This window comes from Scyliorhinus canicula, chromosome 12 (genome assembly GCF_902713615.1).
Source record: "Scyliorhinus canicula chromosome 12, sScyCan1.1, whole genome shotgun sequence".
NCBI lineage: Eukaryota > Metazoa > Chordata > Chondrichthyes > Carcharhiniformes > Scyliorhinidae > Scyliorhinus > Scyliorhinus canicula.
This window is the reverse complement of record NC_052157.1, coordinates 30,183,266-30,196,437: the sequence shown is the minus strand read 5'-3', so window position 1 is coordinate 30,196,437 and position 13,172 is coordinate 30,183,266. Positions and strand designations below refer to the sequence as shown.

At 43.2% G+C, this 13,172-nt stretch overlaps 1 protein-coding gene across 12 annotated transcripts in view; it reads left to right on the top strand.

Moving 5' to 3' along the window:
* Nucleotides 1-13,172, top strand: part of tcf12 (transcription factor 12) — a 367,875-nt gene that overhangs the window by 117,471 nt on the left and 237,232 nt on the right. For all 12 annotated transcript variants that reach the window (XM_038813403.1, XM_038813410.1, XM_038813409.1 and 9 more), the window contains one exon: nucleotides 1,516-1,618. In XM_038813403.1, the coding sequence (XP_038669331.1) occupies nucleotides 1,516-1,618 (103 nt within the window). The remainder of the gene's footprint in view (nucleotides 1-1,515; nucleotides 1,619-13,172) is intronic.

Here is a 13,172-nt window from a genome sequence, read left to right as displayed (position 1 = left end):
CCCTTTCACACTCCTGATTCGCTCAAAACAATTTACTGTCAATTAAGTACTTTTGAAGTACATCACTGTTGCAATGTTTAAAAAAAAACAGCTTTTTCATGCACCAAAGTCCTGCAAACAGCAGCGTGTTTTTTGTTTGAGAGATAGATGTTGGCCAGCCAGAGAGGATAAATTACCATTTCCGTCCTAAAGGTAAAGAGTGCTATCAACTGAACTACGGCTGACACTGTGTATGCCCTACCAAGTTTAATGTGCCATGCGGATGGTACGTTTCTCTGGAAGAACCCTCAGAATTCTTATTTTTGCTTGTGTTCAACTTTGCATGTTTCTTTCATCTCCCTGCTTGTCTTGGGAATAGGAATTAACAGCATGACCACCTCCTGGAGTTTATTCCAAAATTCACTGCCATCCAGCTGTTAGGGCAGATGTTTCATGCTCCACTCCTGCAGTTATGCTGATGTCTGAAGTGTGCAATTTTGCATTGACTGCTTGGCTGCATTCCTTCTTAAAATCCTTATTTTCTGCAACACCACTCATTGTGGGCCTGCAAAATGGCTCGCTATCATTGCCGCACTTGAGTTGGTGTATGTTGGAATCCATTTGCCTTTATTTCACTTGTACTCCTGACTTTGGCATATTAACATTCCCCAGAACCTTGTGGTGAAGACTTTCAAGAAATTGTTACCTATTGGTTCGCAAGTGGCAGCTTTTGGGAGCTATTACTGAAGTAAAATACTGCAGATGTTGTAAACCTGAAATAAAAACACGGATGGAAATGCTCAGCAGGTCAGGCAGCACCTGTGGAGAGAGACATGTTTCGTCTTAATGAGCTTCTGATCGACGGATGCCAACCTGAAATATTAGATCTGCTTCTTTGTCTCCAGATGCTGTCTGACCTGATCATTTCTGGCATTTTCTGATTTTGTTCTAGCTTCAGGGAGATGTACTATCCCTTCAATTTGTGCTGGATGCTTGGTGACTTAGTAGTTTCTGCTACCCGCGTAAATAGTGGATCGGTGTTTAACTCCCTCATCTTTCAGTTTATTGGATGCTAAAACCATTTAGTATTCGAGGTAATGGTTAATTTAATAGCTCCTACTGATGTTTTCATTTTGCCATTTTTTAATTACCTCTGGATGTATCATAATTTTGAGCAACAATTTGCTGCACAAGACATAGATGAGCATGTTTTCATTGTATTTAGGCCCATACCTTGTTGCATTGAAACCGTAAGCAAGAATTTTTGTAGCATTCTATAACAGACCAGCATTCCTGTCTGTTTTTGCTATGATATACTACACAAGCATCTAAGCAAAACTGCCACTAAATGTTGAGTTACTGGGTCCATTCAGTGGAAGATCTTTGGATACAAACATAAAATACTCAGCACAGAATTTGTGGCATAATTGAAGCTGGCACTTTGGTTAATTTTTTGCTATATTTGGTCTTCAAAGTGATGTACATTTTATATTTAATTAACGTGACTACTTCATGGATACTGATCTTTTTCCCCAGGCCTTTGCCGACAGTCCACATTATGGTGAACATTTGAATGAAAGTCGATTAGGAACCCATGAAGGATTGTCACCAACACCGTTCATGAACTCCAGCCTAATGGGTAAGTAGGCATTCTTTCCAATTACCCTTTCATAGCCTCTCAATGCCTCTTTGCTCAGAGGCTTTTTAGCCATGAGTCATCGGTTGCCTGAACTAATATTCCGTGCTTCAATAGACCACTACATCTTTTGCAGCTGTGATGTTACTGGAGCGGACCTCTTCCCAGTCTTGTTATTCGCATCATAGAAGACTATTGCCTAGTCATTAGTGTAAGGTACTTTTCCCAAATATGGACTTGGTATTATCCCAGATGATATAACTGGACGGGAAGATTCTAGAATGGAACCCTGGCTGAAAAGCCTGTAACTTTATGAGCAGCACGGTGGCACAGCGGTTAGTACTGCTGCCTCATAGTGCCAGGGGCCTGGGATCAATTCCAACCTTGGGTCCCTGTCTGTGTGGTTTGTCAGTTCTGCCCTTGTCTGTGTGGATTTCCTCCGTGTGCTCTGGTTTGCTCCCACAGTCCAAAAATGTGCGGTTATTTCCATGTGTCCATAGTTATTTCAACTCTTATTCCACAAGCTGTAGTAACCGGTAAATCCCTTCAGATAGGTGGGTTGGCCATGAAAAAACTGGATTATGATACTGTACACATTTACTTCCTCTGTGCCTTAACAATTACACACAGGTTTTAGGATTAACACAGATTACGAAGTACATCTTAATCTACAATGGTCTCATTAGCATACAGTCCCTTTTAAACATGCAATTTGACTGTGGTCAAATACACTTTCCGCTCTGAAACTGAAGTGAATTTTTGTGGCTGTCTCCTCAGAATCCCCCTAGATGATTGTCAGGTGAGAGATTCCACGCAGCATTCCCAAAAATATATTTTAAAATCTTCTCTCTCGATTATGTTTTCCCATAGCGGTTTGTATTCCAAAATGCAGACCAGATGTACCAAATGACATTTTTAAACCCAGCTTCTGCTCCACTTCTAACAGCGAATTCAGTCCAGGATTTTAGCCCAACCCCATTAGGATTTATTTGGCTTAACTGCTTTTACACCAACTCTGAGATCCAGCCACTGATATCCATAGTTATTTCAACTCTTATTCCACAAGCTGTAGTAACTGGTAAATCACTTCAGATATCCTTCTGGTGCCTTGGGGAGTGCATAAGAAGTTCATAAGAGTGGTCCCAGGGTTGAGACACTTCAGTTATGTAGTTAGATTAGATAGGTTGCGACTGTTCTCCTTGGAAGAGGATCTGAGAGGCGATTGGTAAAGGTGTTTAAAATCATGGACAGAGTAAGGGGGACACTGTTCCTGCTTGTATAAGAAAGAAGAACGAGAGGGCATGCATTTAAAATAATTTGCAACAGAAGCAAATGTGATGCGAGAAAAACAGTTTCTCACAGTGAATGTTGCAGGTCTGGAATGCGCTGACTTGAATTGTGGTGGAAGCAGATTCAATTGAGGCATTCATGATTATTGATTCATGATACATGATTATTTGAATAGAAACAATGTGCAACGGTACAGGAGAATTGCACTCAGTCATTTTAAAAGACTTTTTTCCCAATTAAGGGGAGTTTCACATGACCAGCCCGAAGCAGGCACCAGTGCAGTGGAGTTGTGAGCTTTTTGCTGACGTGGAGAGCGGCTGCTCAAATGCTGTTGCTCCATTTGCTGCTTGTTTCCAGTGCTGTTTGCTGCTGAGCTGACTGGAGAAAGGAGGGATAGAGGGAAGGAAGGAGAGGAGAGAGAAGACAAGAAGGCGACTTCAAGACTTCAACACCAAGGTAGGAACGGAGCCCATTGGACCGCTTGCTTGTTGGACCTTTCCAGGGCTGAGGGCCCTGCAGGGCCTGGTTCTCTCGCCCATAACCAACTCGACTGCCTTCAGCAAGGACAACACTTTTCTCTTGCATCAGGTGTGCTTGTTCCAGGGCAAGGGGATCCAGTGGACAGTGTGTTTTCTGAGCCCCTCCCGGTCTGAAGACCTTGCACACCAGCAGCTCCTCTATGCAGGGTGGAAGTCTGATTACATCGGTGTGGTCTTTCCAGGGTGGGAGCACTGATTGAGTTTTCCTGAGCTCCTCCCGGGCTGAAGACCTCGTGCACCAACACCGACTTTACATTGGTGTGCTCAACCTCGGGTGGGAGTACGGACTGCGTTTGTTGTGCCCTGCGTTTGTTGTGCCCTGCGTCCGGGCTGAGGATCTGCCATTATTTCACCCCGAGAGGACGGATCTACTCGTTCCGTTGTCCGGCTTTCGCCCGCCAGGCCCGGAAGGAGGTATTGGGGGGGGGGTTAAAGTCTCCCACCAAAGGAAGACCTTCCGCATCTTTTGATTTGCAGATGGTGTGCAGTGCAATGCCTGCAAGATGGTGGGGCATGTGTAGAAGAATTGGCCTGCCTCCAAAGCCACCACGGAGAGACATGCCCTCGACCGGTGGTTGGACATGGCACTGCGTTACAGGCTGGAGGCACCGACGCAACTGAGCAGCGCTGGCTGAAATCCTTCACTGCCACACTCAGAGGGAGAAGATGGACACATGCTCCTCTGCTCTCTCCAATCTCTAAAAAGGTGACTGTGAAGGTGGCACTTCACTGCTGACATGGAGGTGACCATAGCCAGCCTCACCATCAACGGCAGCAGGGACATGCTCCACAGGTTCCAGACCTTTTCAGTCTTCCGGAACTGGAAGAAACCCACACCGTTCCGGGAGACAAAGCCACGTGGCTCCTGGAGTAGCGAGGAGGGTGGTCTACATTAGTGACCTGACCTCACGTTTAGGCAGGGTGGCTATTTTATTGTCTCCACATTTTCAGCTGGAAATCTTGGGGGGTCAAGGAGCCAGTGCAAGGCTGGTTGCTGCACCTGACGCTCCGCGAGGGGGGGTATGAGGTACTTCACTTTGTGAATGTCTGCACTCCCTTGGCCTGCCAGCAGCAGACTACTTTCTTCGAGCTAGTGTTCACTCATCGTGGCACCATCACCACGGGCGAGTGCATCATCGGAACAAAGGACTGCCTCGGTACCCAGTGCAGCTCTCGTGCGGTGGTGAAATTAAGGAACCTGGTTGGGTTCTTTGACTTGGTGTATGTTGGTGGACTCTCCATACTATCTCCTGCGTCTTCACATTTTTGACGCCTGGGGTCGGTGTGTCCAGAATCGACTGCCTCTACTGCCCCGTGTCACGACAGCCTCCTTGCAGCAGGTGCTTGGATGTGACTTTGGTATCAAGGTAGCATTTAACACTGTGTAAAACTGAAGTCAATAGGAATAGGGCATAACTTTCCACTGAATGGAGTCACAGACATAAGACAGTTGTGGTTATTGGAGAGACCTAGTCAGCCCCAGAACATTGCTGCAGAGGTATACTTGCCTCAGGATACTTGCTTTCTGTCAGAAATTGTTGGAAGGAAAATGGAGTGAAAATAAGCCAGCATTTAAAATCTGGCACCCATTTGTCTTTTGACATAGAAACTATAATATAACCGGTGAAAGGGCCACACCGTGGCACAGTGATTAGCACTGCCGCCTCACAGCTCCTGGTTCAACTCCGGCCTCACTTGACTGTCTGTGGAGTTTGTACTTTCTCCCTGTGTCTGCATGGTTTTCCTCCTGTTTCCTCCCACAGTCCAAAGATTTTCAATAAGAAGTCTTACAACACCAGGTTAAAGTCCAACATATTTGTTCCGAATCACTAGCTTTCCGAGTACTGCTCCTTTCTCAGGTGAAGGAGCAGTGCTCCGAAAGTTAGTGATTCGAAACAAACCGAGTGGACTTTAACCTGGTGTTGTAAGACTTCTTACTGTGCCCACCCCAGTCCATCTCCACATCAAAGATTTTCAGGTTAGGTGAGTTGGGTATGCTAAATTGCCCCCGAGCGTCCAAAGGTTTAGGTGGGTTTACTGAGTTACAAGGAAAGGGTGGAGTCTTGGGCTTAAGTAGGGTGCTCTTTCCAGGGCTGGTGCAGACCCGATGGGCCAAATGGCCTCCTTGAGCACTGTAAATTCTATGATTCTATGAAAGATCACTGGTTTAAGTGAGATCAGTTTTGAAGAGTGTTTGCGTCGTTATCATGCATTGTTACGTTGTCCAATTACATTACAGCTAATGCTGTAGTTATTAAAATTCATTTGCAAAGATTCCATGCAGTTGCCTGTACTACTTGTAAATTCTCAATAATAGAGGCCACTGTACTGTTGGCACCTCATTAATGTTTTAATACTGGGGTCATGTGGGTTATTTATGCGTGCAAATTTCTGCTCTGCCCTCAGGCACACAACAATGACAGTATCCCACTGCTACCCACACGTGCCAGTGTGGAACTGATTATAGGTGTTTAACTGATAGCTGCAGGAAAAAGGGTAGCACTGCAATGCTTCTGAAATGCAGAGCACTGATGGTCCCGCATGTTGTACTATTACATTTTCCATTTATTTGGTAAAACTCAGCATGACCATAAGTCATAGCTCATGATTGACTCACTAATAATGGAAAAAAAATGACCTTCATTGTGCAAACAGAAAAATTATGGATGTATTCAGTTACACAAGTTGGTATTTCTTTTAGAACTCCACAATGAACTACGCATTATTATTATTAGTTGTTGTCCTGGACCTTTTTTCAACTTTTAAAACAGTAGTTTTATACCCCTCTCAATTACCCGTTTGAGTACTTAACACCAAAAAAAAATCTGCTCAAAATAATTGCAAGAAGCAGGTGACAATGGATTTGATTGCTGGGCCATACATCATTTTGAAAGGTAATCAATGACCTTCGGCATTATCCTATAATTGAATCAATCTGTATTACTGTAGTCACACTTGCTATTAATTGTGTAGCAAGGGGACTGACTGTCTGGAAAGTCATTAAAATAGTTGCTTTATATCCCTCAACAAATGAACTCGATGTAATTTTTTTTCAAAAGAAAATCTGATTCTTGAAGAAATGCTACATGTGCAGCCCCATTGTAAAATGTTCCAGGTAGTTTATGTTTGAGAACCTGGGAGTTGATGTGGTGACTCCCTGGCTTTGACTAGTATGTTGATTTAATTGAATTACAGCTGTACCTTTAGGCTTGCATCGGGAAGCTCTTTACTGATAGATGCAAGTGTTGGTTATTCAAGGTAAGTAGTTTGCTGTAAAGAAACAAGCAACTCTGCAACAGCAGCTTGCTTTGTAAAGTGCCTCTAACTTAAAAATGTGCCGATACACTTCAAGGACAATGGAAAACCAAGAAATTCTCCCAAAAAGGTGGATTGGAGAGAATTTGAGTGGGATCTTGGGTGAAAGCACAGATGCTAATGATTGAATGAAGGGGAAGGGGTGAATGCACAAGAGGCCAAAATCAGAGACCTGAAGAGTTTGTGAGGGTGTGACTCTAGGGCCGGAGGAGTTTAGAGATAGGCAGGGGTGAGACCAAGAGGAATTTAAACATTGAGGGATAGAATTTTAAATATGAACTATGGGAGCGAGCAGTCACTGTTGGTCAGAGAGGACCAGAGAACAGGTCGGCGTTGGGATGCAGACCAATGAAGGAGCTACGTTCCAAAGGTTCGTAATTCCAAATAAACCTGTTGAACTTTAACCTGATGTTGTAAGACTTCTTACTGTGCCCACCCCAGTCCTCCGCCAGCATCTGCACATCAGGGCTTCAGACACACAGTTAAGGCTGGAGGATGGGAGGTTGACAGGAAATCTTTGGAATTGTTGAGACTTGAGGAGTCCCAGATATGGTTCAGGGGTGGGGGGCAGGAGCAGATAGGCTGAGTCTGGATGAATGACTTTTGAGGTGGGGGTAGCCGGTTTGTTGTGATGAAGAAGGGCAGGAGCTCAGCTCGAGGTTGAAATAATGGTGAGAACACAACGAGCCTCGTTCAGCCTGAGGTAGTGCTTGGAGAGAAAGATGGAATTGGTGGAAAGTATACATAAGTTTATGGTAGGATTTGAACATGATGGCTTCAATCTTCCTACTATGTAAGGAGAGAAATTTGCTGAAGATTGGATGTTGGATCAGCGATTCTGATAAGTATAACTACAAAGACAATAGATGACGTGTAATGGTAGCTGTTGAAATATTAATATTGGTAATAAGCTTGATATCAGATAGTTTAAGCATGATAGATTTTCTGTAATTTTTTTGTGGCTCAACTGGAACAATTGCTTTATGTTGGGATGGCAGTTTGGTTTTGCCTCATTATCAAAAAATTTGTAAAGCAAGTTAATTAGTTGAAATATTTAAACACTGCTGCATTGCATGGGGTTTTCTATCATGTGTGGTAAAAGCCACTTTCCTCTAGGCTGCTAATATGCCAAATACTTGTTAATAATCTTTATTATTGTCACAGTAGGCTTACATTAACATCGCAATGAAGTTACTGTGAAAATCCCCTAGTCGCCACACTCCGTCTGTTCGGGTACACTCGCAGAATTCAGAATGTCAAAATTACCTAACAGTAAATCTTCAGGGACTTGTGGGAGGAAACCGGAGCCCCCGCAGGAAACCCACGCAGACACAGGGAGAACATGCAGACATCACAGACAGTGACCCAAGCTGGGAATCAAACCCGGGACCCTGGAGCTGTGATGTCACAGTGCTAGCCACTGTGCTACCGTGCCGCCATATTTACATTGTAAACTTATGAAACTGTGCTAGTTTCTGGCTTCCTTTTTGTCCCTAACAAGGATTAGATTTGTGGTAGTGAAGTCTCTCAGCAGAGGTATGTATAGTGTTCTGTTACATAACGAAAAGGAATACGGTTTCCGTCCTAAAAATACTTTCATTTTCTGAGCTTGCTCCGTCCCTGTATAAGATGTTGTCATAATTTTCCCTTGATTTAGCATACATCAGCATGAACTGGTTCAGACATGACACTAAGATTGATAGTTTCCTGAGCAGATAGAATTTGTGAAATGTCGCCGATACAGCTCTCGTGTGATGCTTCATGGAACAAAATCCGGAGCTTCAGTGAGATATTGAGAAGGCCATAGAGAACAGGAAGCAGCTCTGGTCTGTGTTAATTGCCATTTAACTCTCAACTGATCTGTATATATATATTCAATTCCTACCTATTGTTCCTTTGTTTTGTGAAGAAGCATTTTTCTGTTTCGTTAAGCATTGATCTACACACTTTAAGGCTTGTGCATAAATGTGACCAAGGTGTTGAGTTAGTGAGTACATCTGTGAAATCATAATGTGAGTGCGAGTTAGCACCTTCCCAAGAGTCAAGGGAGGGCAGCGAATCACTGTAGGGAGAAATGTAAGGCAGCAAGAAGAAAAGGAAGTTGGCTGACCGCAGTGAGGCATGAAAGCTGAAGGTTTGAATCGCGGAGCAGGCTGAAGACCGGTTGCTCCTGAAAGTCCCAGGACAACGTCTGCAGTGAGCAATTCCTGTTTTGATCTGTCCTACCCTGGCATTGTCTGACTTTTATCCAGCTGCAGCTGTGCTCCCTTCTGGCAAGTAATGGATTGACATACCATATAACCATGGTTAAACTTCCTTTCTTGTTGAAAACTCGCCACTATTCTTACAAGTCCCCCTATACCAAAAAGGGCCGACATTCTAAATGGTGAACAGGGATTCTCATTCCCCGACTCCGATGCAGGCTTCGGTGGGTGCTATTCAGGTCAAACTATATTTTCAAGTTATCCCCCGGTATGACCCACACCTTCACCGAAGATTTCATCTACTTACCACTTAGTAGCATCGATCCTGGGTCACGCATTGCTAAGTAAGTAAAGTAGACTTAGGAATAACCACTGTTTCAGGTTAAATTAAGTTATTTTATTATATTTTTTCTTTTATAAGCTGCAATTTCTTTACAGAAAGGAAAAAAGATCTTGCTTCTGGATCCTTCTGGCTGGTTGAAGGGATCTTCAGGCCCACCTTGACAATCAATATTCTTTAAAGTCTGTTATTCTTCAGATGTATTCGCTGGTGAGCTTGGTTGCTATGTCCTATTTTTACCCATGTACCGAGCTGTGAGAGCTGACTCTGCTGGCTATCTCTGAGCTATGATGTGGAGATGCCGGCTTTGGACTGGGGTGAGCACAGTAAGAAGTCTTACAACACCAGGTTAAAGTCCAGGTTAAAGGTTTGTTTCAAACACGAGCTTTCGGAGCGCAGCTCCTTCCTCAGGTGAATGAGCGCTCTGAAAGCTCGTGTTTGAAACAAACCTGTTGGACTTTAACCTGGTGTTGTAAGACTTCTTACTATCTCTGAGCTGACTCTGTCTCCTCTTTAAATTCTAGTCTTCCTTAGATGTATTAGCTGTTTTAGCTCGGCTGCTATGTCTTATCTTTCCCATGACCGAGCTGGCTGTAAGCTGACTCTGCTTGCTTCTCTTGTTCCTTCTCTCCTTCTCTCTCAGTTCTGGTAGTTCCTGCTCTGGTCTCTGGGTTTATATTCTCTTTCTAATTGTAAAGTAACTTTTATTTCACGTTGATTGTAAAACGTATCTTTGATCTAAACATTCTAATACAACTAAGTATTCATTTTGACATGACCTCACCTCTCAGGTCTCTGATTACATTGTTTCCTTTGTGATGTTCAAAGTTCCTTTTGTGATATTCAAAAATGCTTTGGTTTCAATAGAGGTGTGAATTTCGGGTTTGCTCCTATCATTTCTATAGTTTTATTTTCCAATTGTGTCATCAGCTCATAATTTTGACTTTGATTTTGGCTTTAAATTATGTTTCTCGTAGACTGATAGTCTCCAGTTTTCTTTAATTTACCTGATATCGGCAGAACTTCACACCTAGAATTGTCACCAAATTCAACTGAACCTCATCCTTCCCTTTCCAGCTGCTTGCTAAGATAGTTAATTTCAATGAAGGTGTGAAACATTGCTTATAGCTGTGTGCTAAAAATCCACTTGGTTATAACTTGAAAGGTTTACATTTATCACTTAGCTCAATTGAAATCCTCATCTATGCTTTTCCAGATGCTTACTAAGATAGTTACTTTCAATGAAGGTGTGAGCCATTGTTTTTAGCTTCATACAAACATCCTGTTGGTTTGTTTGGGAGAAGGAATCTGCATTTTATAATCCTGTTCTTTGCAGCTGCTATTAACTCTTCGTGGGATCTTTCCCTGTATTCTCTCATGTTTCTCTCAGACCAGATATTGCCAGACTTCCATGTTTCAAATTACACATCTTTCCATATTTTCAATTACACCTTGTAGCTGGTAGTTTGTATGGGTGGCTTACCCACTAATTTCAAAGTACATCACTAACCTGGAAGCTTAACCTTCGTTATATGGAATGCCAATCCATGATTGACCAGAAAGAAGCATGGCTTAAGCTGGATAGAAATTAGACTATGCTAGGGAGGATACATGTAAACAGGAATTCCTCAATAATTGGGCGAAAAAGGAGAAAGTAAAAATCATAATTTTATAAAGGTACATGTGGAAAAATATCTCTCCTTGCGAAGTAATGTTGTCGATGCATTAGAGCAGGATGCATTATAGCAGGAGCATGGGTTAAGTTTTTGATGTACTTGACTAAAAATACCAAATGGAGGGGAGAGAAATCGAGACTTTAGTGTGTCATTCTGGCACACAACCTGGCAGATGCCTCGGGCAGTGCATTCATGCCAGCTTGGGTCAAGGCTGCCCAGCTGTACTTGTTGACAGATGGTGCTTGGCTGGGGAAATTGATTAGAACTGAGAAGAAAGCTGAAATTTATTTTAAGAAGAAACAAAAAATACCCTGGATTTAGGAAATTTGAAATTAAAGCATACAATGCTAATAATGTCAGAACTGACAGATGGTCATTGATCTGAACACTAAATAAATTTCTTGCTCCATGGATGCTGCTAGACCTGCTGAGTATTTGCAGCACTTTCTGTTTATATTATTGAAATTTATAACCTAATTTCACCACTGGACTTAGTGCATAAGTTCTGCAAAATGTGCATATATTGTACATGGTCTACTCAAATAGTTTTGTGCGTAAATATTTTTATTCCGTGTATTTGAGTAAAGAGAGAGTCGTGCGGGCAGCACAATCCCTTTTGAATTTGGTAAAAGATCAAGTTGCCTTCAATGTACTTGCCATAAAGCCAATTTTCCTAAAAATGTTTCCTTATTTGACTAGGGTCTCTCTCTCTGCCAAGTGGGGGGGGGATGTGGATGGGTGTGGAGCATGATTTAAAATGTGCCTAAGGAATGTTGCAGGGCCAGCAAATGCAATTTATATTGCTTGCCTGAAATTAAGTTTTCCTGGGTTGGAGTGCTGTGGAGCAATACGGAAGTTGCTTTGGAGCTATGTAGATGATACTTCAATGGAGAACGAGGCCCGCCCTGGATTGAAATCTCACTCCACTTTTGAGTTTGAAAATCAAGGCCGACAAATCCAGTGCAGTCCCGGAGGTGCTGTACGGTTGAAGTTGCTGTCTTATAGATGAGATGTTAAATCAGAGCTTGCTCTGATGCTGTAAAAGATGCCGTGGTATTATTTTGAAAATGAGCATTGGAACTATTCTTGGTGTCCTGGCCAACATTTATCTCTCAATCAACATAAAATGGATTACCTCGTCACGATTATATTGCTGTTGTGGAAGTTCACTGTGTGCAAAATTGGCTCCTGTGTTCCCGCATTAGAAGAGTGGCTAGACTTGGAAAAAGTACTTAATTGGCTGTCAAGCTTTGAGACGCCTGGTGGATGTGAAATGTGCAAGATAAATGCAAGTCTTTCTTTCCATAATTTCAAGGAAAATTCATGTTTTTGCAGTCAAGTCTTGACGACTATAATACTTGTTTCTATCAATAATATTGAAATAATTGTCACACCTCCAGAAGAACTCAACTTTTAGTTCTAGAACCCATGAGTTAGGAGTAGATGTCATGGATGTGCCCAGCATAGGTAGAAATCTGCCTATTTACAGCAGTAGAATGAATGTAACAAGGCCTGATGGGATACAATCTGCCGGCAACAGGTGTCATGAGTCTCCCCAGCAACAGGTAGAAATCTGCCTAAAGACAGCAGTGGCCAGCATTTAAAAAGGCATAATGAGATACAATTTTAAGTAATGAGATGCAGGTGTCTGGACAAATGTTATATAGTTGCCAGTGCCCTCCGATGCAGAGAGGCAGTTGACACCTTCCAGCTAAGGAAGGGGGGCCCAGTTGTGTCTGTGTGTGCCAGTATCTCCTGAGTTTTGGACACACCCAAAACACGTGAACATGGTCTGCCGGTCTTCTCAGACACTTTACACACCTGTCCTCTACGCCAAAGAATCTGCTCATCCGGGACACTGTCATGTGGGACCCGTGGGTGACCTTAAATTGAATCAGGCCAAGCCTGGCACATGTTGCAGTCCCATTAACCCTGCTCAGCGCGTCCGCCCACAGGCCGCCTTCAATCTCCCCTCCCAACTCCTCCTCCCATTTATGCCTCAGCTCCTCTGTCTGCGTCTCCTCCCGCCCCCATGTGCTCCTTGTAAATATCCGAGACACTTCCTTCCCCCACCCATCCTCTAGACACTACCCTATCTTGGATTCCCCCTTAGTGGCAAGAGTGGAAAAGATGGCACCTGCCTGCTCAAAAAGTCCCGCACCTGAATATACCATTCCCCCTTGTCAACCTAAA